This window comes from Nesoenas mayeri (genome assembly GCF_963082525.1).
Source record: "Nesoenas mayeri genome assembly, chromosome: 7".
Taxonomy (NCBI): Eukaryota; Metazoa; Chordata; class Aves; order Columbiformes; family Columbidae; genus Nesoenas; species Nesoenas mayeri.
In genome coordinates this window covers 34,366,091-34,391,571 of record NC_137551.1, presented here as the reverse complement: position 1 = coordinate 34,391,571, position 25,481 = coordinate 34,366,091, and the positions used below count along the sequence as shown (strand labels likewise).

The window sequence follows — 25,481 nt, the reverse complement described above, 5'->3', positions numbered from 1 at the left end:
ATACCAATAAGTTTGGTTTGGATGCAAAATTTCCTTTGGCAAACTTGCTTCCCAGAAGAAGATGGACTTTGATAAACTAAAGCAAGTCCAGTGGAAAGCCCCAAGGTGACCACAGGGCCACAGCACGGGCCATGCAGGAAAACCTCAGTGGAAACGTTCAGTCTTGAGAAGCTCAACAGGAAAATCTTATTGTTGTCTTCAGCTATGTAACGTGAGGGTACAAAAGAAGACAGAGGCGTTATTCCATAGCAGTGAAACATTAAATAGGGCACAGAGATGTAAAGGATCTTCATCCCTGGACAAGGCCCTAAGTTGCTCCTACTATGAGCCGCACAGTTGGACCAACTAACCTCTCCAGAGGCCCCTTCCAACCTATTTTCCGTGATGAAATACAAAACCTTGCTGTAAAGACCCGCTGGAATAACATATTTTTAATTATAATAATCAAAATATATACACAATAATGTGTATTTTACATATACCAAGAAAAGCAAAACATTCTGCATTTCAAAACTCATCGGCTGCAATAACAGAGGTAAATAGTCAGTAGTAAGGTTAAGTCACTAATATTAAGAAAAGCGACAATTTGCATGTAAATTGAAGCCAGAAGAAAGCTACAGCAGCTCAGCATTCGGAGACAGGAACTCAAAGGATTTCATTGTACCCAACTCATCTCAACTTCATTACATGACAATAGAGTCTGGATTGTAGGTCTGGACCTAGATTATTATTTAGTGCCCATAAACTGCAGATTCATCTATTTACATCAAATGTTTTGAGATATTAACCTGCAAGGTCAAGGAAAGTATTTTAGTTCTCACAACTGCAACCTAGTTTCACTAAAATTACCTCAATTACTAGACCAAAATGTTGTTTTAAATTGTTCTTCATTTCAGGAGATGTGAACACTGAACTAAGTGTAACAAACTTCTAACGTTTTCAAGTCCAAGGTTCATTTTTACTTAAAAAAAAAAACCCCAACACAATAAAACTCTTAACAGAGGCTTAAAAAGGTCTTTATAAAATAATCTCCATCACACTTACAATAGTAAGAAAATTATTCTGGTTTCTAGTTTTTAGTAAATATGAACTGCTTCATGTAATCTGCATTAACGATGGTTCTAACTACAATTCACATTTTATTTTTAAAAGATGGACCAAAAAAAGGCGTCAAGAAAAGCAGATTATTGCCATTTCTCAACAAATCCTTCTTAAGAAGGACACATTGCCTTGATAGGCAAAGCATGTTTGAAAGGAGCTAAAGGAGAGAAGTAATGATTTGCACGCCAAAAAAACACCTTCCACAGTGATCACTTTATACTTGGCAACTGTACAATTAAACTGATTGAAGATCAAAATTGTGTCACTCCATCCATCTCTTGAATGATGGTGATGATCATCTCAAAATGTAAGTTTGCTTGGAGTGACACTAGAAGGTAGAATCTGAGTGAGTTCTAGACTGGCAGGAAAAAGTCTGATGCTTATGCTGTCATCTGTAACTATGGAAATACTGGATGTTCTTCAAAACGCTTTTCACCAGGTCTGTCGGAGCAACAGGTGTGGCTGTGCAGAGAAAACATAACATATACATACGGGTAATATTAAATACATCGAGTTTTCTATTCCTGCAGTAGTACTAATAAATGTGCCAGCACTTAAGTACAAGCGGACTCAAAATATCTAAAAATCCACACACATTTTTAGTCAATTTTTAATGCAAAAAAGCTCCTGAAATATGCTTTGTGGACACAAATTGGCAATTACAATTACAAACAGAGAGAGCTCACAACTGCTCAATAAGATGCCATTCACTTTACATTTTAATTAGCTACTAGATGCTTTAACTCATGGTAGTAAGTTACCCCAATCTATTTAGAGTATCAAAGAGCTTCAAGTGTTTTCACCCTCAGCAGAGATAAGCAGAAGCAGAGAAAACAATATCTGTAACTATGACTTGAGACTCTGCATAAGCCACTGTGATAACTAATAAAGCACTGTCAGAGCTGTGCTGCCTCTTTCCTACTATTTACCCGTGCTTAAAAAAATGCATTTGATCAGCTATGACATTTCATTTTACAAAGAGATGTTATCAACCGACCACCAGAAACATTCTGTTGCGAAAGACTACTAGAATCGTATGGTGGTACTTCTAGAACCGTATGGTGGTACTTCTAGAACCGTATGGTGTTCTAGAACAGTAGGCAGAGATAGTAGGTAGTAGAGATATCTAGAATATTCCTCTGAAATGTCAAGTATTTCTCTTCGTACTGTGTATTTATGTACCTTGACATTATCAGTTCTTGTGAAAAAGGGAGAAATACATCAGAAACTACCCTGTTGTACGATTCCAAACAGAAAAGGTGCGTATTTCTTCCTCCTTGCCTCTCAAAAGAGAATATCGCTTTTTCTATTACATCCAGTGATGCAAACTGGTACAATATGGATCTTCAGTCACGATACACACATCTTAAAATAAAAATACCTGCAAGTATATTTCATATCTAAGACACTCAATTATATAGTATATTTAATTTCTTTTCAAAGTGAACCAACTTCCATGTTATATCGTTTTCCTTCTACTTTCAGTCAGCTACACAATGATAATAAAATACTGGCATTTATAAAAGTCTCATTTATTAATTTATCAATATCAACATTTAACATCTTCCTAAGAGAAAAGTGACTTTTTCTCCAGCATACACGTGCACAATTGGTCAATCAACACTACAATTTGCAAATCACAACACTGGAACACTGTTGGTGTTATTTCATCTACTGCACTGTAAAGGAAATATCATCATATCTATTATCACCAAGTTTTCCTACACTTGAACATTCACTGAACAATTTAATTGGGGAAGAAACATCATAAAGAGAGATCATACTTTTGACGTATTTGTACCAGCAGTTATTACCCTATACCAAAATCTCTAACAGCAGATATATTTTAGGAATTAAGGGGGGAAGACTTCCCCTGCATTTAAGTCTAGAAACCATTTTTCCTATCAAAATCTCACTTTGCAGCTGCCTGCTTCATAATTTAGAATTCAGAGGAAAAGGGAAAGTAAAGACATCTAAGTTGCAGCTGAATTTTATATAAGTACGTAAGTTATGTTAGAACAAACTTACAAATTCATGGATCTATACATCAATGTTGTGGCTGTTCAGGATTGATATTCATAGTCCTGTATATTTCTTTGAGAAACAGCAAGGCAGTGTCTTCAGATTCCCTATGAAGAATTAAAAGGTAAGTTATTTTGGTATGGTCCATGTTCTAACTCTTGTAAGCCACACTCCATCCCATTCCAGTTCTCTAAGGAGTTTGTACAACCTATTGCCCTTATCTTTTGGGACCGTGGCTTTAATTCTACCAGCTTGCTCTGAGCTACAATTGTTCATTAGTTTTGTGTTATTTCTGTATCAGACTAGCTTATGCATTTAAAGCAGTTTTCTCCCCACTCTGTCCTCTCTAACTTACTCTGTTTGCAACTTGAAATCATCCACTTCTTTGATGTTAGTCATTTGGCTTAAATCTCCTCAAATAATCTATCATTTTTCGTCTGCAACGGGCTCCTGAATACATCCCAATAATACATGCTGCTTGTCAAGGGTTTCTTTAGCCCAATGTCAAAACTCAGCCTTATCAGTTCCACCAGCAATATTCTAATTCTTATCTCCTAACTGGCTGGCACTTCCTTGGAAATAGACTATATTAACTATCCATAGTCTTCCTCTCTTCCTTACCACTAGAATGTAAGGAAGTTCTCAACTAATTTAAAGATTAATATTAGTGCCATGTTTCCTAGTTGGTGTTTTTCCTCCCCTTTTCAAAAATCAAAGCTTCAGACTATCTGAATTTAGATCCAACATTGGACAGACTTAATTTTCTTACTCGTCTATAAAGTGTTCTTTAGTCGCATGCAAACAATACCAGTATAAAAGATTAACAATCACTGTAAAAAAATAACCAAGTTAAACAGGCAAATTTTAACACAGTCCCAAAGCTGCAGTTGTTTGATAAGGGTAGATTTCTGTGCTTTTTCAAAGAAATGACATAAGGAGGCAGTAAAGAAGATTTAGACATTCAGAACTGTGATCCTCCAAATGTGAAGAACATGATTTGTAGAGCACCAGGACAGAGTTAAATGTGCAAGCTAAGGGACTACAGGTCTCAATTAAGCATTGAGATAATAACCATGTTTCTTGATGGTGTCTGCTATTAAATGAGCAGGCGGACAAGTAGAAGCATCACCACAGAAGCTCCATTCTCTCTCGACAGATCATTTCATTTAAGGCTTTTCCCACCACCGCTCTCAAAAAAAAAAAAACGAAACACCAACGCTTTCAAATTTAGGTCATTAATCATTGCGCTTATCTTCCTTACTTGAGTGACAAAAAGAAAAAACCTGGCAATGATCAGCTGCCGCCTTGTGGAAAACAGCTCCTGCTTCTTCAGCTCTACCTGCGAATCCACACTGCCACCTGTGGGTCACTGCCACTGTCACCACTGGGTCACCGGCACTGCCACCCGTGGGTCAGCAGCTGCTGGGGAGCCCTGCCAGAGCACCAGGCTCAGCAGCGCTGCTAAAAATCCCTTCTCCTACTGATCTTTAGTAACATGATGCTGACTTGACTAGTACCTTGACAGGTAAAGCTTTCTATGCCATATTTCAACCCCTGGAAAAAAAATGCCTGCTTCTAAAAATTATTAGTTATGGAAAATCAAAATCTTCAAAAACAGTGAGAGCGCTGCTTGTCCAGCACCTGCTGAACTCCAAACAAGACACTGGAATTTTCCTTCTGGAACAACAAAACCAGTCACTTCCCTCCACTCCCAGCATTTTGCTGAGCTCAGCAGTTACCACCCCAGCTTGGCCAAGACACAAAGCTGTGCTGACCTGTTGCCAAACAGAGTTTACACATCCTTTGCTCTAACATCCCACTTCTTGTCTATTTTCATGTGTGCTTAATTTTATGACAGTAATAAAATGCATACAGTGACACACTAAAAAAAATGAACAACTCATAAAGGCAAATACAATAAATAGGTCAATAGTTACTGCTATTATATTCCTATAAATGGAATTACACCGTCTCCATTTGAAACACATAAGCATTTAAAAAAAAGACAAAACAAAACAAAAGCAGATAAGGCAATGGTGTACTGTGGCTGACTACATGATGACACAAAACTCTGCTTCTTGTTCTAGAAATTGTTCTGTATACGAGCAAGTGGTAAATTATAACCATCCAAATTTACAGGAAGACCCATGGTGCCTTTTATCTTCTTTCTACTTGTTAATCTTTTATAGCAGAGCATCAATATCCAGCAATTTCATTCCAGCATGAAAAGGTAGTAAAGTTTTACTACACATTGTAGTCTAATTCCCTTATGAATAGTTTTATTTGAAGAACTACAGTTGTCACAATGCTCACAGCTAGAGCTCTCCTTGTTCTGAAAATGACTGTAGCTAAAGGTGTGTGTTTAGAGTGTCAAAGTTCAAGAGACCAGTATATATCTTCATTGCAAACAGGACGATAGATGTGTTCACTTTGTGCTAACACATCATTTTATTTTGAAATTCTATTAGCTAACAGTGACATCTAGGTGCGACACCTCAAGACTGACTTTCCTGGCGGTCACATATACTGTTTACCTTAATACTCAAATTGTCTCAATGATATAACACCTGAGCATCCAGAGTATAACAAATTTATCTTTACAGTATGCCTGTGTGGGAAGGCAATGTCTTTCCAAATGAGAGGCCGTTTCAGAATTAAGTGATGAGGACCTCGTATCCATTTTTGTCAAAACATACTTGAAGTGAAACACTAGGGCATGATTTTTAACAGAGATCTGAGTTTTCATTATAAAATACTCAAGACAAGAAGCATGTTTCTGGCTGTTATCACATTGGTCACCGGTAAATAACAGACAACAGGAGTTAAGATGACAGGCATGTCATTACCAACATGTAAAGATATACAGTTATATCAGAAAAGCAGTATTTATAGAATCACAAATATTTCCTCTTACCAGTAGCACAAATGACTCTGTAAAGCAAAAAGGTATTCATTGAAGCTTTCGATTGGTTTTTCTTGCAGAACATAATCAATACGACGTCCTCCATTTAGCATTCCAATCTTCACTGAAAAGTCTTCATCTTTTGGAGGCTCTGGACTTTCAGTGATCTTTTCAGCTAAAATTAAAGAGTTTAAGATTTATACTATTTTCAAGCACAGCCCGCTTGACTATAATCAAGATAAACTACCCATTTTCCCTGCTATAATTTCCAAGTGCTTGCAATAAGACAATAATTACAGTCTTAACTGACTGCACCACTGCATCATTCAGAAAGGTTACTGGAACTATAGGCTTCTTTCTTTCATAATAGATTAAATGGAATCTGTTTGAGGAATAGCTCACATAAAGCAGCAGGTGAGCAACTTTAAAAACAAACCACATGGTTTATACATAGACATATCCAGTCATTTGACAGGCAAATAACCTGAAATAATATCTTTTTACATCCCCTTGCACAGAGTCAATCACTATCCTCAATTTAAACTAAGGGGAATGTTTTCTTTGTAAGTATAGACCAAGCCAGTATTACTAAAGACCAACAGACAATTCACAACTGGGAAGCCTGCCCTTGGTATCATTAGGGTAATATTTATATCTGACTTAAGTTTATTTACCCCAGCAGCATTTTTTTCTGTTACAGTACATACTAAAATGTTCCTTGACTGGTCCAAAAAACTCACCAGAACACTACTGAAGAGAATATATCTCACAAATAAATATGTATTTACACTGACTTGCCCTAAGGGGAAAAAAAACACAACTGATTTAAAAACCTGCCCTTCTGACTTAAAGTTGAAAGGTTATACAAACCCAAGCCTAAAATATTGTCCATTAAAAATTTAACTTCTCTTTCCTAAAAGACAAAAAAAATGCAGCAATAGAGCTCACATTTAATGTTAATACTCCAAAAGCAGAGAAGTCTCCTTAATAAGGTCAGAAAAATCCGACAGCAAGCGGTCACTAGAATGTTCACGTTTCTACTAATTTGAGATTGCCATGTTGTAAGGAAAAAAATGTGATCACATACCTTCTACCACCTGCTTTTCTTCTTCCTCCTTAATTTGGTTAGCTACTTTCTCCAGTTCTGCTTGTAGCTGAGTGGAAGATGTATGAGCACGTGCGAATTCGTTCAGGGTCTGCCATGCACTCTTCAAAGAGCTGATAAAACCCTGTTTCAGGTCAGAACCCATACGAGACAGAGAGTCTCTCAACTCTAAGGGAAAAAGAAAATCACCATAGGAGAAGGATTTAAAATTATAAACTAACATCAGAATGATGAAACTCTGTTCAAAAAACATCCCAATTATTAGGAGAAACGGGCCTGCTATGTCATGAACACGTGTATCATGCTTCTCTATTCCATTTTAAAATATTAGTTAAAATGTAATTAATGCACAGTTAATTTCTCACTGTATGGTCAATGAATTCACACCTACTAGCACAGGGAACAGTGCAACAGCCTCCAAGTCCAGAAGGGTCCACAAAAATAGCTACACCAGCCAATCTCTGACCCTCACCACCCACCACCACACGACTATTCCATGGACATTCAGCTATGTCAAAGCAAAACCACTAAAGAGTAACAGACCATATTTTTTTCTTTCACTATACACACTATGACTTGTAACCTAAACTATTCCTTAACAAGTATCTTGTCTAGTCTAGGAAAGCAGACTCATTCTAATGTACTACTCTCAAGTATGGATGCTGCATCATTTCTCCATCCAAGTGCCTGCAGACAGGCTTTCAGGAGGAGTCTGTGAACTCATGGAACAGTAATATTGTCAACTGCACAGCAAAGTTGACTTTCCTATCAGGTACACAAAGTTTAAGTGCAGCACCTTGATCTGACGTGTACTTGTGAGCAACAAAACCCAGTCCTTGCCCACCAACGGCTAGGGAACCACTCTTCTCGATGTTTCAATAAACAGACACTGGATAAACACTTCATGGTGGTCATTAGGGACAAGGTAAAAGAAAACAGTAAACTTAGTTTCTATTTCACATCATCGTAAAAATCAAGGTGAACAAGCAATGGAGAACAATTTTGAAATGGAACTTTGGTAATCAGAAGCTCAAATCTGGAGGAATTACGATTATTACATCTGAATGCAATTGTGAATGCCCAAGTTATGGGGCTGGGAGGAATCCCTGTGGATGTTCAGGAAAAACATGAAGTCAGATATGTAGGAATATTCATTACTCTCTTGACATTTTATGATATTCTAATGCATCAAACAAGTAAATTAGCAATGACATCCATATATGAAATAAGTTGTTACCCAGGTGAAGTCTTTTTCTGCCTTTATGATGTGGAATGAGAACTGGTTTTAAATCCAGGTCTTCAGTGATCATTGGTTCTAACCTGTAAGCTACTGGGTCAAGCTGTTAAGAAACAACACATTGACATTTTGTCACCTTAGAAATTATTCCAATTATCACATTTCTGCGAAAAATATTGCTATTTATGATTAACAGAGAACCATTCTTTAATTCTGTTCTATTTCAGTTTACAGAAACTCAGTTCCTGAACATTTAGTTTAATCATAAGATTAGGCAGGTTCATTGACTACCTAGATCTTGTTCTCTTACAGAGATTCTAAAGAGGAAACAACAGTGAAAGAGTAGTGAAATTTTCTTGCACTCTGATGATTTCTACCAACATGTCACTATTTAATTCTTAAGCAAATGGGACAGAAGAGGACAAGTGTACTGCATGCACTGCAAAAACTCTAGGGAGTTCTAAATTTCCCAGAATCTTAACTGGAAACTCAGAAAACTCGTGTAAACAGCTCAAATACAACCACTTCATAAAAATCTACAATTCCTTGAAAATAATTTTTGAAAAGTTCTTTAAGCTCTGAAAATGAACAGGGCAAATATTTTCAAGCTAATCCATACCTACAATGACATGTATGGAACCTACAGCCAGCTCTACATCTCTTTCACAGTAAAGGCCACAAATATTTGGAATATATATTTCAGTTGGGACATTTTTTTTTTTAAAAAGGGTGTTTTGGGAAATGTACATAGGAGAACAGGAGGTGTAATGTTCAGAGGTTAAAACTTAGTGTTCTGCATTGCTGTCATCTGCATCAATCAAAATGAAATCCCAAAAGCTCTGCTTACTCACTGGGTGATAGATATTGAAGAATCCCTTGCAGGTGGGAAGTCTGTAGTTCTCATCAATCTTCTCCACACCTCTCACAGTGAGGAACACACCAATAGGAGAACCAAGAGCAAAGAAAATATCTGGCTCAAAGTCCAACGCGCTGTAAACCACAGAAACCTACCAGACAGAAATTGGATATATAACCTCTCAGAACCAGCAGCCAGTTAACATAATGCTTAGTGTGGAAGGAAAAACAAGTTGTGTCTTAAATCAATCACATGCTCACAGAACTTCCAGGAAGCTACAGCTGCATTGCCCTCTTCTATACTACTACTATAGTACCATTATGTTTTAATATATTTCAATATCAAAATGCTTTCTTTAAAAAAAGTAAATAAAAGTACAAAAAAAGTTTAAAAATATATTTAAAACAGGAAGTCTTAGAGGTTTGTTTTTTGAGGTAAAGCTTAAATATAACAGCATAAATGGACCAATTTAGGCTACCATGCGCAAAGCCACAGAACCATTCAATATTATGTCATTCACACAGTTCTGCTTCTGGAACAGAACCGTGTTTACAGCTGAAAGGATAAAAATGAATTGTAGCAGCATCCTTGTTACACTAAGTTTTGCTTTTCAGCAATCTAACGCACTCCTCCAGCCCTCCCTTCCACCAAAGGGTAGACAGAGTTCTACGTAAACATAATTTTTGTACAACAATCAGGGAAAGTAGCCCAAAGTCATCAACAATAAAATAAAAATTCAAATCAAATCACAAAATAAATGGAAAGCAAGCAAAAGGCAGTTTCACCTGGCCAGTTCCAACTTCAAAATACTCATAGTCAATGTTCACAGAAGAAACAGATGCACCAACTGGAAGTTTCCTCTTTGAGTGCAGCTGAGCAGCCTCTGAAGGGGAGACAGCACTAACTGTCTCCTTTGCTTTCTGGGCATCTTCTTGTGTTTGGAGTGTGGCAGCCAGCACCGCCTTCTTTTCTGCTACTGCTTTCTTTTGTTCCTTTCGAGACAAGTTTTAAAACAAGGAGAAAAAGTTTATTTCACTGTTGTCAAAATTCCTTTTATATATCCATAGTGTTAACAAGTGTGTTAAAGAATAGAAGTTACTACATAGCAAGGAAGTCAGTTACATTTGCTTAATAATTTTTTACTTCATTCCTGAAAAATGTATTTACCTGCTTTGCTGCTCTGTCTTTGACAAAGTTAGCTATTTTCTTTCTTGGTCCAAGAGGTATCCCCATTTCCTTCAGGTCATCGACTGTACACATCAGCTAAAAAAAGTCCCACACACATCAGAACTGCTGTAGTACCATATATCATCTCTTATTTGCAATGACTTATGAATTAGATAAGACACTTCGCAAAGCTACAGAAATCACCAAAAAATTAAGACAACATGATACAAAGTGCCCTAAACACACACACACAAAAAACCCCTCAACATGAACCTCCATATCATAGGAAACCCCCATAAGTTAAGTGAACATTATTTACCAAAGACTCCATGTCAATCCGTTCCTTTTCAAACGTGCTTGCATACTCTGACAAACTGAGCATTTCCAGCGTCTTCTGCAAGGTAGGAACATCATCATCTACTTCAGGCTCACAAAGGTCATCACCAGAAGTAGTAATTGAGGAGCCCAAGGAACTGGTATCTTCAGTCATCTTAACAAAACAGCACAGAAATAGAATCACATGATATAACAGTGAAAAGCCAATATGCAGCAAATAAAAACATTATTATAGGTAAGCTTTGTAACTTCATGCCCGTTTTTCATAAAGCAGGATACAGATTTTCCACTAGTAATTGACCAGCAAAACATAAATTTAAAAATGACAAAGATTTCTTGTGATTTCCAACACAAAAAGAATATATTTCCTTGCAATAATCAAGCTAATCACTGATTTTAGCCTGAATACAGACAGATTCTCTTCCTCTTACACATCTCCCCCACCATTTAGCTACTGTTAAGACCAAGTTGTGGGTCCACAAAGGTCAAAGCTGATGTTCATGATCAAATCCCATTACTAGTAAACTCATAACTTTAGAGAGATGCAAGTAGTTTGTCCTGAGAATTGACAATATTTACTAAGTTGCACATTTCCATTAATATATTAAAATGTAATATCAGAAGCCACAATTGTGTTTCAGCCAATAAATTCTGAAAACATCAGACCTATTTGCCTGGAAAGATTAGAATGCAAATTACCTGTTTATCATGAACAGCCATATCCTTTACAGTCCCATTAACACCAGAGAATGGTCCGCTACTTACTGATGAAGCCAAGTCCTTCTGGTTAGACAATATGTCAAACAGAATTAAGGAACCTGGAAAGAGGAATTAAAGTTGCCTTGGGAAAAATGACAGATTTTCCTGTCCATAAATCCTAAGGAAGATTGATATGCAATAGTAATAGCAATGTACGCATTGATCAAAAACGATGGTTGAATTAAAACTGAAACATCCACATATTAACATGAACATGATCATTCTCAACAAAAAGCAAACTTTTTTTTCCCATTTATGTGAAATAACTTTATGTAATTGCCATGATTAAACTGTCTTTCCTTAACCATCTTACACTGTTTACCAAACTGGAAGTACCAGCCCAAAACAGTATGTCATCTGTCTTTATAACACTTATTTGCTGACCTAAAAAAATCATCTTAATTTACTAAGTCGGGGTTCTAAGACACAGAAGTTACCCACCTAACAAGACACCAGATAATCTGTCAACTTTTAAACATGAATTAGACACTAAGTCTTCACATAGGGAACTAAGGCAGGGGGAGAATTCATGCACCTGTGAAGTACTAACCCTCGCTCAAAGCTTTATAAACTTAACTACTGAGAAGTGTTTAACTTTTAGTCAGCACTATTCTGAAAGATACCCATGCCCTATCAGCTAATTTTAACCTTATGCTTAACAATCGTTCCAGTTCCCTTAGCGCACGAATGTTGGTTTAATCTCCAATCAATTCCTTTGACAGTTACCTAAACTGTGTCCAGCCACAGAGACTCCTCCTTTGAAGTCTGGGTTGCGACTCATGAAAAGCGCGTACAATCGATTCATCTCCATCCCCACTTTTTCCACAATGGTCTGGCAGTAGGTGGGGCTGTTGTAGAACAGAACGTCAAGGAGCGTTTCATTGGTGAAGTGGCGCAGGCGTCCAATGCTCGGCAAAGTGATTTTTTTTATGTTCCTAGTAACACAAAATCATTAGAAGCATGAGTGCCTTTGAGGAAATGCAGAGAAGAGCTTTGTTAGCTTTTGAAACAACACATAGAAGAACTGCAGTGTAAATACTAGATATGGTCTCTACAGACATTAAAAAAAAACATAGAGACTTCTGGCCTCGTTGCATATTCATACAGCAGTGCTATCTGCTAACTGTACATATCTGAGAAAGATACAGTTCCCTTTTTATTCTCCAGGCTGAAAGAACGCCCAAAAGTGTCCTTTCTCTGTTCCAACACTGCTCTCATACAGTAGCATGGAAGTTTTGCGAGCAGATTGGTAGGAGTGGAAGAGAAAAAGAACTCGCATAAAAAATTGAAAGTTAAATCGAACTAACAGGAAACATAACACTCTTTTTGGAGAAAAAGTTCAGCATCACCATCTGCCTGCCTGGAGTTAAGACAGCTGCAGTGGAAGTGCTAGAGAACTGTGAGCCTTAGTCAGTTAGCATTGCCTGCTTTGATTCACAGAATGAAGACCTTAATTCCTCATGATAACGTACTGTTCCAACAAGAATAAAAGACTAAAACTCTAGGAAAGCAGTATGACTTGGCTGAGCTAGAACAGTCTGGAGAACACCAGTATGTGCTCCAAGCGGTTCAGGTTGCTACCCTCACAATTTCTACTTTCCCATCTTGGAGCGAGAGAAAACAGCTTGAAACATCAAGCAACAGCAAAGGAACAGGCACCAAGAAGTGATTTTTAAATAGACTTTTAAATGTGGTAACACTCCTACCTAAATATAGATACTTTGTTTAAAACAAAAAAACCCCAAAAGCAAAAACCACTTAGCTCAATTGCCTAGTCATAATTCAGGTACTGCTCTAGGACAACACATCTCCACACCCACTATCTCATACTTAAAATCACTGCCTCTACACTCACCATCATCTATCAGCACATTAGCCACTTTCACAAACATGCAGTATTGAAAAGAGTGTGTATACGTATCCTGTCACGCAGTGTCACGAAAATAAACAAGAGAAAATATTCTACATGTCTTTCCAGCTTGCCCTATCATCCTTATCAAAATGTTAATTAAAAAATTTAGCAATTCTCTTTTGTAACCCAGTCATACTTTCATTCATCTAGCCTATTAACTTTATTCACCTAGTGTATTAACTTCTCTTTTTATCCACTTTATGAAAACTGTTAAGATGCCACTTGTATGAAGAGTTCACAACATTAAACGATCTACTCACCTGTCTACACCTGTTGCATCTCCATGCAGAGCACTGTGCCAGTGAACCGGCAGGAACTCCACCCTGCTCACTTTACGTTCCTCTAAAGATTTCTTAAAGTGAGCCTGCAACAGCTTCAGAGAAACAGTCCTGAAATCATCAACTGCAGAGAAGAAGAAGAATGAAAATCTGCTAGTAGCAGTACTCAAGTATAATACAATTACAAATATTCTTTTTTCCGCCCCCTCTCTCCATTTTCAGACATGGTAAAAATACAAATGAAGGAAACTGCAAAGTTGAAAAATCTTTGTAAGTATAATATTACTCCCCTGAGAAAATATATTTTTTGTAAAAGTGGATTTTCTAACAAGCTTCGATGTATCCCACAAAGAATGCATTTTTACTCCATGACCAGACATGGCCTTCTTAATTTAGTCAGCTGTGCTGGAATGTATTTAAAACAAAAAGCAAACAAAAATCACTCCACGCACAAACCACACAAAGCAAATACATACACCCACACCACAAAAAATACCACACCCCACAAAGCCCAAAGCCAAACCACTCTCCAAGTCTAATATTGAGGACTAATAATAACAGTTAAAGCTGTAAGACTGAAAAATACACAGAATGCACTTCAGAAAATAATCAGGAAAAAAAATCCTATTTGAAACTGTACTTCTTAACATTAGGTACATGCTTATCTGAATGAGAGATATAGAGACCCACATTAACTGCTTAGTTAAGAACACGACTTCTCATTAAACAAGCAAAAAAACTTACCACATTCAACAATGCTTCTAAATCTCAGGTCACATACAGGACCTATGCCATGAACCATAAATACTAGATGGTCAATTTGGGACATTTCTCCTGTAGAAAAAAAATAAAAATAAAAAATTCAGAGTACCGACATGTACTGCAGCGGTGAAGTTTAGAGTCAAGTAACCTTAAGATATACTTGCTTTATAATGCCTATTGCATAACATGGTTCAGGATATAACACAGCCCATCGGACTCTTTCAGTTAAAAAAAACAAAACTAGATAATCTCTATCAGGCAGCTTAGACTAAGGAACAAATTTAGACTCCAGGCACAACCAGCACATTGCTGTTTTACCCACTATTGTCCAGCTTTTGCACAAAGCCAAACTGACTGCTGCAGCTGCAGACCCACACACAGTACTCACATACCATCAGGAATTTCATCGTGGTCAGCATCCGTCCCACGTTTTACTATCCTGGGTCTTGCCTGACCATCTTGAGTGGTGCCCCATTCATCTGGTATCGCAGAAGGTTGGAACTGAACTATGACCTGAAAAAAATACATCATCCAATTAAACACAAAATCCTCATGATTCATATTGTTAGTCTGAATGCATTGCATAGCTTAACACAATTTAATTTGACTGCTTCACCTTGCATCTGAGACAACTGTTTTCTTTAATTAGCACAAATGCAAAAAAAAAAGCCTTAGAAAACCCTAGGGCTATTCCCTGTGGCAGTGACAGCTTCACTAAAACTATATTCCAAAATAACACAGATAAATCTTGTTAGTTTTAAAAGCAACCAGATGCTTTAAACAAAAATAATCACTAGTTGAAGAAGGCAGCCTGCTCAGTAACTCTTAACAATTTTAACTCCTCCAACAAGCATTATTCAAACTCTTCTTTGCTAAACCCCCACACCTACTCTTCCTTAACAGATTACTGTTTATGTGAGGAATCTGAACGCTACCCCTATTTATTATACAATTACTCTATCACAAGGTGGAGATAAGGTTGAAGTCCATGTTTTAATCACAAGAGACTGCTAACGAAATATTTAGAGTAACTTTTAAAGGTTTTTTTGCTATACTTTCTCATGGTTTAAAAATAGTTCCAGTGGAAGATTTCTCATGGCTTAGATACACACATTACCTTACAGTTACATTAATGCTCTTCTCCACGTGAAAGCACTCAGTTTACATTACCTTCCATTTGGTACAGACTGTCTGAGGTTAAACTAATTCAAATTGTATCCCATTTGCTGCCAGTTATGCTTAGTCAAAATATTTACTATGTAAACCCTTATTCTTCTTAGGTTTCAGAAAGCATTGTCTTTTAATCATGAGACAGCATATTGAAGCAAGGAGGAATTTAGTGTTCTATAAACTTTATCATCTTTAATGCACACATATTCAAAGCAATCAACAAGTACATTTCAAGCAAGACTAAGACTGCATTCAATTTATGCTTCCATCCATCTGCTCATTCACCCCTAGTGAATTCTGTGAGAACCAATCACCAAAACATATTACCTTGGGATTATGCATAACAATTGTCTCCCCATTTGGAAATTCAAGTCGCCGATGCCATTGATTTGTAGTTACAGCCCTTTTATATTCTGCCTGAAACAGTAAACAAGTTACATGAAATTAGTATGCCTTCTCAAACAAACTATTTTTTGGGCTTGTGCACAGTCTATAATGTTAAGGCTATAATTTACTGAACTTTATACAAAAGTGTCACATGAAGCACTCCATGAGTTGATTCTAGGTCACAGCAGTGCAGGACCCATGCACGCGCAACGGGGCATTCCAGCAACTCCGCTTGCCAGGATTTGCTTACTTATGTTCCAGAAAGTGCATTCTGGAAATCATTTTAATGAAACACAAAAGGTACTTCTAAGGCCATAAATGCAAAGAACTATCAAGTTCTTTGTTTATGTAAAGATAATACTAACCTCCAGCTTATCGCTAAAATCCTCAGCGTAAGGAATAAACCGGCTATCCTTGTCTCCCTTATAAAACCACATGCATCGTCTCACTTCAGAAGGTTCTTCGTCCCAGTAAACTGCTTTCCTCATTCTGTCATACAGGTACACATCGTAGCGTCCTCCGTCTGTGCTCAGAACCACACTCTCAGGATCAGGCTGGACTATATAAAAGTCACACACAGTTACAACACGAACACATACGATCTTTTTTCTCTCTCACCCCAGCGCAAATCACTTCTGTGATGAACGTTTAGCCATTCAGACAGTTATACTATGGAAGAGAAGCTTCATAATATCACGCAACCATTGTGTTGCTCCTAAAATGCTTCTATTACACAACAAAAAAAGCTTTGAACAACTCCCAAATATGAATACTTACTCCACAGCTGACAGAGATTAACAAAAAGGCAAACCAAGACACAGATAACTAGGAGTTCTATGAAAAAACAGGGATGTACATCTTAACACTGACCATTTAAGTAAATAAATTTAGTGGCACGAAATACATCTTTGAGATATAAACTAACATTACTTACTACTGCCATATCACTCTGTTAAACACAAGTGGCATTATTCTAATATCTTTCTGCTAGTACTTCTGCTCACCTCTGAGTTAAGATACGACTTACCAGAATTATAGACTTCCTCCAGTTTTGCAGAATCCAGACTGCTGAACGGCATCCATACCTGCTTGTCCTCCACCTCCTTACAGTAGAACCAGTGGGGCTGAACTGGCTCGTATTGGTTCTGCAGCAAAACAGGAGGTGCCAGGACCAGTGGACCTACAGGTCTGGGAGTTTGGAGCTGTGACTGAGGCTGTGGAAACTGAAAATACACACGGGCTCATCATCTCAATGTCACACGGCCAAGTATCAGTTCTGTAAAAACTACAGAGAACACTCTGAGCCTTTATTTCTAATATTTTTTTTTCTCTAAGAACGTAATCCTTCAGTCTAACAATATTATAGACAGGATGTCCACTTTATCATGTTTCTGAAAAGATTGACATTTTCAAATTGAGAAAGAATGTGAATTTTGTTCCCACAAATACTGTTCAAAACTGTTACGGCCTAGCACCTTGATTACCTAAAACTAGGTTTAAAATGTTCTCCTAAATTTTCAAAACTCAGGCTGAGCTTATTTTTTACAGCCATCAAATTTGACATGAAAACAAAAACCTATTCTTCTCATTATTCATTTATACCTAATTGCATTTTTCATAAAGATTGTCAATTTTAACAAGCGCCCACCTCAGTAATAGCTCTTGTCCTGCAAAGTGGTCAGGACAGGCAGATTTCAAACTCAAGTGGAGCCTCAGCAACACAAGAAAAATAACTGATTTTGAAAGGGCCTATAGCCCGCATAAAGCTGATTTCATACAAATTGTACAGAGAGCTCAGTACAACTAAAAGTGAATGATGTCAGAAGTAACAATGGGTTTAGTTGATACATTTTAAGAAAAGAAAAATAACATGTTGTACAACACATAAAATTAACCAATTAGAAGTTCTGATTGTTCAAATTCTACTGCCTTTTCTAAGTTTTTTGTCATTATATAATCTTTCTATTCTTTATTCACAATATCAGCAACATAGCGATAGCTCGGGCAAAATAAAAAGAATTTTTGTTGTTTTCAAGGAAAATTTGTCAGGTTGTGAAGGTAAAAAAGAATGCAGATTAATGCTTTGCATCACACAAAAACCTGAACCAGTGTGTTTTAAAAGGTTTGCTGACAATCTGTGCAATTTACATACAGCTTGTGGCTTCACCAGCAAAACCAGCTTGAAAAGCGATATTTAACGCCGTAACTTGTAAATGACTTGATTTACAGCAGAGGCACAAACGATGCAGCAGGTCAGCTGAAATGGCAGCAAATTCAGTAACAGACAGAAAAGAGCAACACAGCTTCACAACCTGGCTTTCTTTCTGATGCCAGAGACTCACATAGCTATAGCCTCAGAGCACTCTCATTTTACAGATAAGGAAACTTTCCTAAAGCAACAGTTCCAGACTAGTTCTTGTGAAAAGATTTTGCGCTCAGAAAAGGCTGAAGACATTTTATGTCAGAAAAAAAACAATCTTCAAAAGATAAAATAGGCAATTCAAAGAGAAAAGTGACTTAATTTTTGTTCTGGTACCAGGACATGAGGAATGATTTCTATACCTGTGTCAATGACCCTGGAGGTGTCTGATACATCTGGACAGGCGGTACGGAGGCTGGCGGGTGAGTAGGCGCGGGACTCTGTTGCAGCTGCGGCGGGGTAAGGTACGGGTTAGCTCTGCTGCTCAGCGTGGTGTGTCGGTAAGGGTTATACCCCTGCTGAGATGTTCCTTGGGGAAGAGCAGCCGCATTTGCAGGCGGGGGACAGCTCTGCTGAGGAGTCTGATAAGCCGTGATTCCCACCTGTGAAGTAGGTGGTGCGCTGTAAGAGGACTGTGACTTGGGAATATGCGGTGAAAAGGCATTTTGCCCATCCTGTGACCCAGACGCAAGTGGAAGTGAAGTGGGAGGCCTGGAGAAGGCTGGTGGTCCAACAGGTGGGGCAGCAGTTGTCAAGGGTGGCTGCCCGATACTTCCAAATGGATCACTGCTGCTGGGGACTTGAGAGAAATAGTTGAAGGTCTGCGGTGGATTTGGGCTGGCAGAAGTCTGCCCCAAGAAGCTGTCCTCTTCACCGACATCTGCAGAATCATCTGCAAAAACAAAAAGATCATTTGAGTGTGAGAGATTCAAACTAGTTAGTGTATGTAGTCAAAATGTTCTGTAATGTTATCAGCTATTTCCAAAACTCTGTTGGCTCCCATAAAGCTAAAAGCATTACAAAGCTTGCACATCCTTGATGATTAAACACACCATGAAATGAAACAAAAGATACCAAATCTTCAAGAACATTTAAAATAAATCATAAAAGTCACCCAGCGTGCACAGATAAAGCAACAAATCTTAAAAATCTGAAATAATGAAACCAAAGCATGACTGACATCAGAGCATTCCCAAGCCAAGCTGGCAAAGACCCCTGCTTCCAAGGCACTAAATTCCCTTCCAATTTCCCCTATGCGTACCAAACGCCATAGCAGCCTTGGTTCATTCCCTTTCACCATGAAAACAGTTACAAAGTATAGAACTTTAAGCTCTAGTTTTTAGAATTCCAAGATAAAATCCAAAAGTAGAGCTTAAGAACATTCCCAATGAGACCAAACCTAGTGGTTAATCAGTCTATTGTCACCTGCTCCTTCAGTCCTCACAAGATTTACCATTTTATGTGCAAGGTGGCCGCAACTCATCACTCCAAGTCCCTTGATGAACAAGACTTATTCCAGTTCTCTCTAAAAATCCTGCTCCAGACTGGCATAAGGGCTAAAACTCTGGCACAGAAAAGTCAGTCCTCATTCCGCATAATTGCCGGAGAGGGCTTAAAAAGGTGCAAGGCCATGACCGCCCTTACACATTGAGAAAATACATAAACCAGGTCCTGGTCAATCCCAGTTTTCTGCTTTGCAGCGATCTAGTAACAAGCGGGGTGAAAAGCGGTTTGATATTATCATAGGTCTTACAGTAAACTCAGTTAAACCTGGGATGGTCTGAGCATCACTGCCTGCTGAGAGAAGAGCACCTTGACTTCTGCACATTGCCTTGTCAGCTCACAAAGTGTGTTGTCAACTGCTCTGGTGATCAAATATTCCCCAGGCTATGGAGTAGAAAACACAGAGATATCATTGCTTCTCTGCTACTCAGTCCCCAGCCAAAGAGAGAGACCAAGTATCTCCAGAGCTACAAGGAGCCAGTAAAAAATGTCTTTATCCGCAGCCAACATAACTGTAATATAGAGTATCAAGGAAGCACAGGGGAATCCACAGAGAAGTCTCCCTAGGAAGCTACTGTTCTAATTAATTCATAATAAACCAAGCAGCTATCATGACTAAAAAGAACTATTTTAGCCATCTTTTATTTAGTAGTCTTTTCAGACGGTGTCATTTTGAGGCAAGAATCTCCTGCAATTATCAATTTCTCTTACTTTCACCTGCAGCATTTTATTCCCCTTCAATAAAAAAAACCTTAAACCTATGTATGTGAACCACCATATGAAGAATACAAAAACCACTTGTAGGCAATGACCACGATGAAGTCAAGCCTATTCATTATCTCCCAACTACAAACAGAACAGCCATTTATACTAAATAAAAGGTCTCAACTTCTAAACAATAAAATTCTTCTTCCTTTCACATTTCGTAAGCATTGCGAAATAGAGAACCACACTATGTACCACACTGTCAATTCTCTGCTTTCTAAAATAACTGGTGGCAGCGCTGGCAACTCACCCCATGGTAAACACATAGCAATGTGCTGAAGAGTTTTCAAGGCCTTTACCAAATGTCCATTGACAAAACATCTACTATTCTCCAATTTCAACTTGGTTTCAGAGATTTAGTCTAACTGTATCCTTCCTTTCAAAATGAGGTGTTCTACCAAAACAAAAAATATACATATATATATATATACACACACACACACAGTTTTCTAACACAATACATTACTTTCTACTTTGCATTTTTCTAATTTTGCAAAAATTACATTGGAACATAAGCCTAGACTGGCAGAAAAAGAAGCACTTCATACAAATTTAAATATTCTCTATGAGCCCTGACATACAAGGGCTGTATTCTTCCCATATACAATACTGTGACTGTCTGACAACCTCCTGCATATCCCTCCTTATTGTCACCTGACAACCACAGGTGACATTAGTCCACTTCCTCCTCTTTATCTACCCTAAGTATATTGGTTACTTCACCCACACCTGAGCCAGAAAATGTATCTTATATTGTCAAACTGCAAAGCTTATTACTTACTCTTGGAGACACAACAAATATATGGCTGCACACAGCTTCCTAATGCAGGCTGCCAGATGTCAAACAATTTCTGAGATCAATTCTTATTGCATTTTACACAATTTCAAACTTGAGATCTTGTTCCCTCCTGCTTCAAACTATGATTCAAGATGCAAACTGCCCTCCACAGCCAGATCCCTATGACACCTGGCTGGACAAACCAGGAGTGCAATGGACCACAGAAATTGCCCATTTAATCAGACAGGGGCCTTACTGGGACAGACACAGAATATGGTACAACCTCTGACACTGAAATTCACTCTAGTTGCAAAACTGTGAATCTTCATCTCATCAAATTTTAATTGACATGGAAATTATATGATTCATGACGTTAAGGAAATCCCATCAGATTTTGTCACTGGCTGGCTTCAAAGTCTTTAAGAAGTTGCCACATGAGAGTCATTTGTGCAAAGATACTGGCCAGAGTAGCAATTAAAAAGTACCTTTTAAAAAAAAAATTAAAACCAATGTGTATTTGCAAGAAATAAAAACCAATAAGGATTGCAAAAATGGAAGTAGTAAGTGTATCAGCCACCTAGATACCTCACGTAAGAAGGAATATCATTCTAATGCTTTTATCTGTCCCATCCAAAAAGGATGTGGTCAATCTAAAACAATGTATCAAAGCCACACTTGACAAATCCTTTTTTTATAATCTAGAGACGTACCCCATTTATTTCCAGGTATATTAATACTCATTTTAGCTAATACACAACAGCATTGAAATCAAGACTTGGACTTTGGACTCGACATGTACCAATGCAGTAAAATTCAGGCTACCTGATTTCTAGGTGCATTTCCAATGTTTAGAGCTTTAATCTCAGACTGAACACATTTCCAGAAAAGTCCATTCTTTCACCTGAAACTATTTCAGCACCAGATTTTAAGTTGCACACACATGTGCTTGGAACACCATTAAAGCTCTAGAAGGAAAGGATATTCATAGAATCTCAGAATGTCCTGAGTTGGAAGGGACCCACAAGGATCATCAAGTCCAACTCCTCTCCCTGCACAGACAACCCCACAGGTCACACCGTGTGTCTGTGGACGTTGTCCCGTCTCTTCTTGAACACTGTCAGGTTTGGGGCTACGACATCTCCCTGGGGAGCCTGTTCCAGAAAAAAATGGTTAAACTAAAATGGAAGTTTAAGATGCCTGGTTAACGTAGTATTTTCACACAGGGAAAATAGATGATAACACGGAAGGGAAGTATGAAAAAAAAAAAGTGAGAATCGCAGAATGTTAAGGATTGGAAGGGACCTCGAAAGCTCATCCAGTGCAATCCCCCTGCTGGAGCAGGAACACCCAGATGAGGTTACACAGGAAGGTGTCCAGGTGGGTTTGGGGTTTGAATGTCTCCAGAGGAGACTCCACAACCCGCCTGGGCAGCCTGGGCCAGGCTTTGCCACCCTCACCGTGAAGTTCCTTCCATATTTAAGTGGAACCTCCTGTGTTCCAGTTTGTACTCATTGCCCCTTGTCCATCCTCCTGACACTCACCCTTTACACATTTATAAACATTGATGAGGTCAATGAGAACACTACGTGTACACCTGTACTGCCAACTTCTAATTGCCGAAACAAAAATGTCAATCAATGAACTTTTCAGTTCGTGATCACAGAATGTTAGGGATTGGAAGGGACCTCGAAAGATCATCTAGTCCAGTCCCCAGTAATGATAACCACCCCGTGTCGCTGGACACAGAACCAGCCCCAGGTACCCAGTACATACACATCTCCAGCAATCTGCGGTTCCTGAGGCGCCGGGGCCGGGCAGCGACCCCGGGTCGGGGAGCTCTGAGGAGGAAAGATGCGGGTCCAGCCGCCGGCCAGGGGCCCAGCGCCCCTTGGCAGCCCCCGGCCCGGCTCCTCAGGCCCCACAGCCCGTTAACCGGCGGCGCGGAGCGGAGCGGAGCGGCCCTGCCCCGCCGGGCCCCGCGCACCCCCCGCGCCCTCCCGCTCCCCTCACAACCCCCGCCCGCCCTCCCTCCCTACCGGCGGCCAGGAGAGCGGGTCCCGGAGGCGCAGCTGGGGCCTGGCTGACTGGGATGAAGGGCACGGTGAAGTTGAACTCGGTGGCAGAGGAAGAGAACAGCAAGTTGGTGCCGCCGGTCCCCCCGGGCTTTGCCGCCGCCATGGCTGCGCCCCGGCCACGTCCCTTCCCCACGGCGGCCCGGCCCTTTCCGCCCGCACCGCCTTGCCCTCTTCTAAGATGGCGGCGGCGGCGACGCGCCCTGGCAGCCTCTCCGCGCACGGGTGAGGAGGAGAAGGCGGGCCCGGCCCTAGCAGCGCCGCCATTGCCGCAGGAAGAGGAGGAGGAGAAGAAGGAGGGCGGAAGCGCGGAGCCCCCGTGCGAGCCTTGTGAGCGGGAGTTGGCGGCTGCAGGACGCCGGCAGCCCCCTGCCTGCCCCCGCGTCCCCGGCGCGGCTCAGCCCCCGCCATGCCGTGCGTGGCCGACTGGCTCAACAACCCCTTCAGCATCGTGCAGGGCATCTTCGGTGAGCGCGGGCAGGGCGGGGCCGGGAGCCGCTCAGGGGCCGAGCGGGAGGGCGCCCGACCGCTCCTCTTGGCGGGTGGTGGCGGGGCGGGAGGCGGCCGGGAGCGGGGAACGACAGCCCGGGCGGGCGGGCGCCTCCTCCTGCTGGGCGGGAGCCGCGTCCCTCAGGCCGCTGAGGGGATTTTGGGGCCGTCGCCGGCGGCTCCGGGTCCTGTCCCGGTGCCTTAGGCTCGGCAGGCTTGTTAGGGGAAGGAGAAAAATAATTAAACTCAAGCGTATTTTGGGTTTCGGGAGCAGGATTACCAGTCGGTGGTAATGTTACTAGTGCCGTCAGCGAAACTGTTTCAGTGCTAGGCTTGATTTTCTCTAAAAGCGTGTTTAAAACAAGTGTTTCCACGTTGAACATAAAGCAGAAGGCGACACATCATCTCCTCCGCTTTCTATCTGTTGTGTCTCAGGGCTTTTCTTCACTTTGTGTTCATCTCCATGTACTTTGATGGGAAGTCAGTGCAATTGGGAGGGGCTTAAAGTGATCTGAAACACAGTCATTTGCCCAGAATAGCAGTAAATTGTTTAAATCGTTTGCTGTGTTGCCAGAATGCCGAATAGAAATCTGTTACGTGATGCTAATGTGCACATAAATGCGTTTTGTTTGTAGCCCAAAATGTTCCAAACTCTGATTGGGAAAAGAAGGTAACCGACTACTTCAAGGAGAAATTAAAAGAAAATAATGCTACTAACTGGGTAAGACAGTTTTATTCTTTTAGGGATATGCCATTCTTAAGTTTTGTTCTTTCTGCCTCTTACGTGTTTTTGAGTAGTCCCTTCTCTTCATGATAAGTGCACTTCGGAATTTTAGGCCTAGACTTTGTAATACTTACATCTTACTTGCTTTAATCTTCATTTAAAGCAAAGGTTTAAAATCCCGACTGAAAGCGGAGAAGCCAATCCACTTGACTTCTGTTTACTGTTTTGCCCTGGGCCATAACTGCTGAATGCTGCCTATTTGAGTGCAATCCAGTAGATGGCAGGAGCTGACAAATTCTGTCATTTTTGGAAGTGTTAATGCCAGCCCTGGCTACTGTGAGTCTGCACTGGGTGCTTGTACGCCACAAGTTTCCCAACTGCTGGTTTTGAACCCCTTCTCTCATCGTCTTTCATCACGATGCTGCAAACTTTGTGTGGGTTGAAGAAGTAACTGCTTGGGCTTTCAGGTTTGAGGCAAAAATAATCTCTGCTAAAAATGTGCTTTATTGGGCGGGATCGTGCCTTGTTTCAGTAGTTTAGCAAGGCAGCTGTGCTTTAGGTTTAAAAATACAGCATGTACACCTGAGATCAGAAGGCAATGGTTTTCTAGACTGGCGATCATGGAACACGGCTAAGTGGATTAGAAACTCTCATGTCAAATTTGTTCTACTTAAGATTAAAAGAAAAAAGGTGAAAATCATTGTTTGGTTGGGTTTTTTTCTCCTATCAGTGGGAGTATCCTGTATTTATTTTTCAATGATAGTTTAACTCAAAGTGTAGATGGCAAAATTGTGCTAAATCGACAGCATTAGAGGGAACTGAAAGTGCATTTTCTTAGTCAAGATAAACATGAGGGAATATATATTTGTTTGTTTGTTAAAGTGATGTTTCCTATAAAGCCACTTATGTTATTTTGTAGCATTTTAATGTTGGATGTGGTTTTTTTCCAGCAGTTC

At 39.7% G+C, this 25,481-nt stretch overlaps 1 protein-coding gene across 1 annotated transcript; it reads right to left on the bottom strand.

Annotated features, from left to right (window-relative positions):
* Positions 1-270: 270 nt before the first annotated feature.
* SEC23IP (SEC23 interacting protein) lies at positions 271-23,774 on the bottom strand (the record flags this gene model as incomplete). The annotated part of the gene is given in 21 exon segments (XM_080348343.1): positions 271-1,563; positions 3,130-3,230; positions 6,038-6,200; positions 7,113-7,298; positions 8,368-8,470; positions 9,219-9,374; positions 10,009-10,215; positions 10,391-10,486; positions 10,710-10,880; positions 11,426-11,544; positions 12,212-12,420; positions 13,658-13,799; positions 14,420-14,509; positions 14,830-14,950; positions 15,935-16,024; positions 16,360-16,553; positions 17,022-17,217; positions 18,557-19,086; positions 23,277-23,569; positions 23,571-23,707; positions 23,709-23,774. Coding segments are annotated over 20 exon segments (3,351 nt in total). The 3' UTR covers positions 271-1,563; positions 3,130-3,148.
* Between the last annotated feature and the right edge of the window lie 1,707 nt (positions 23,775-25,481).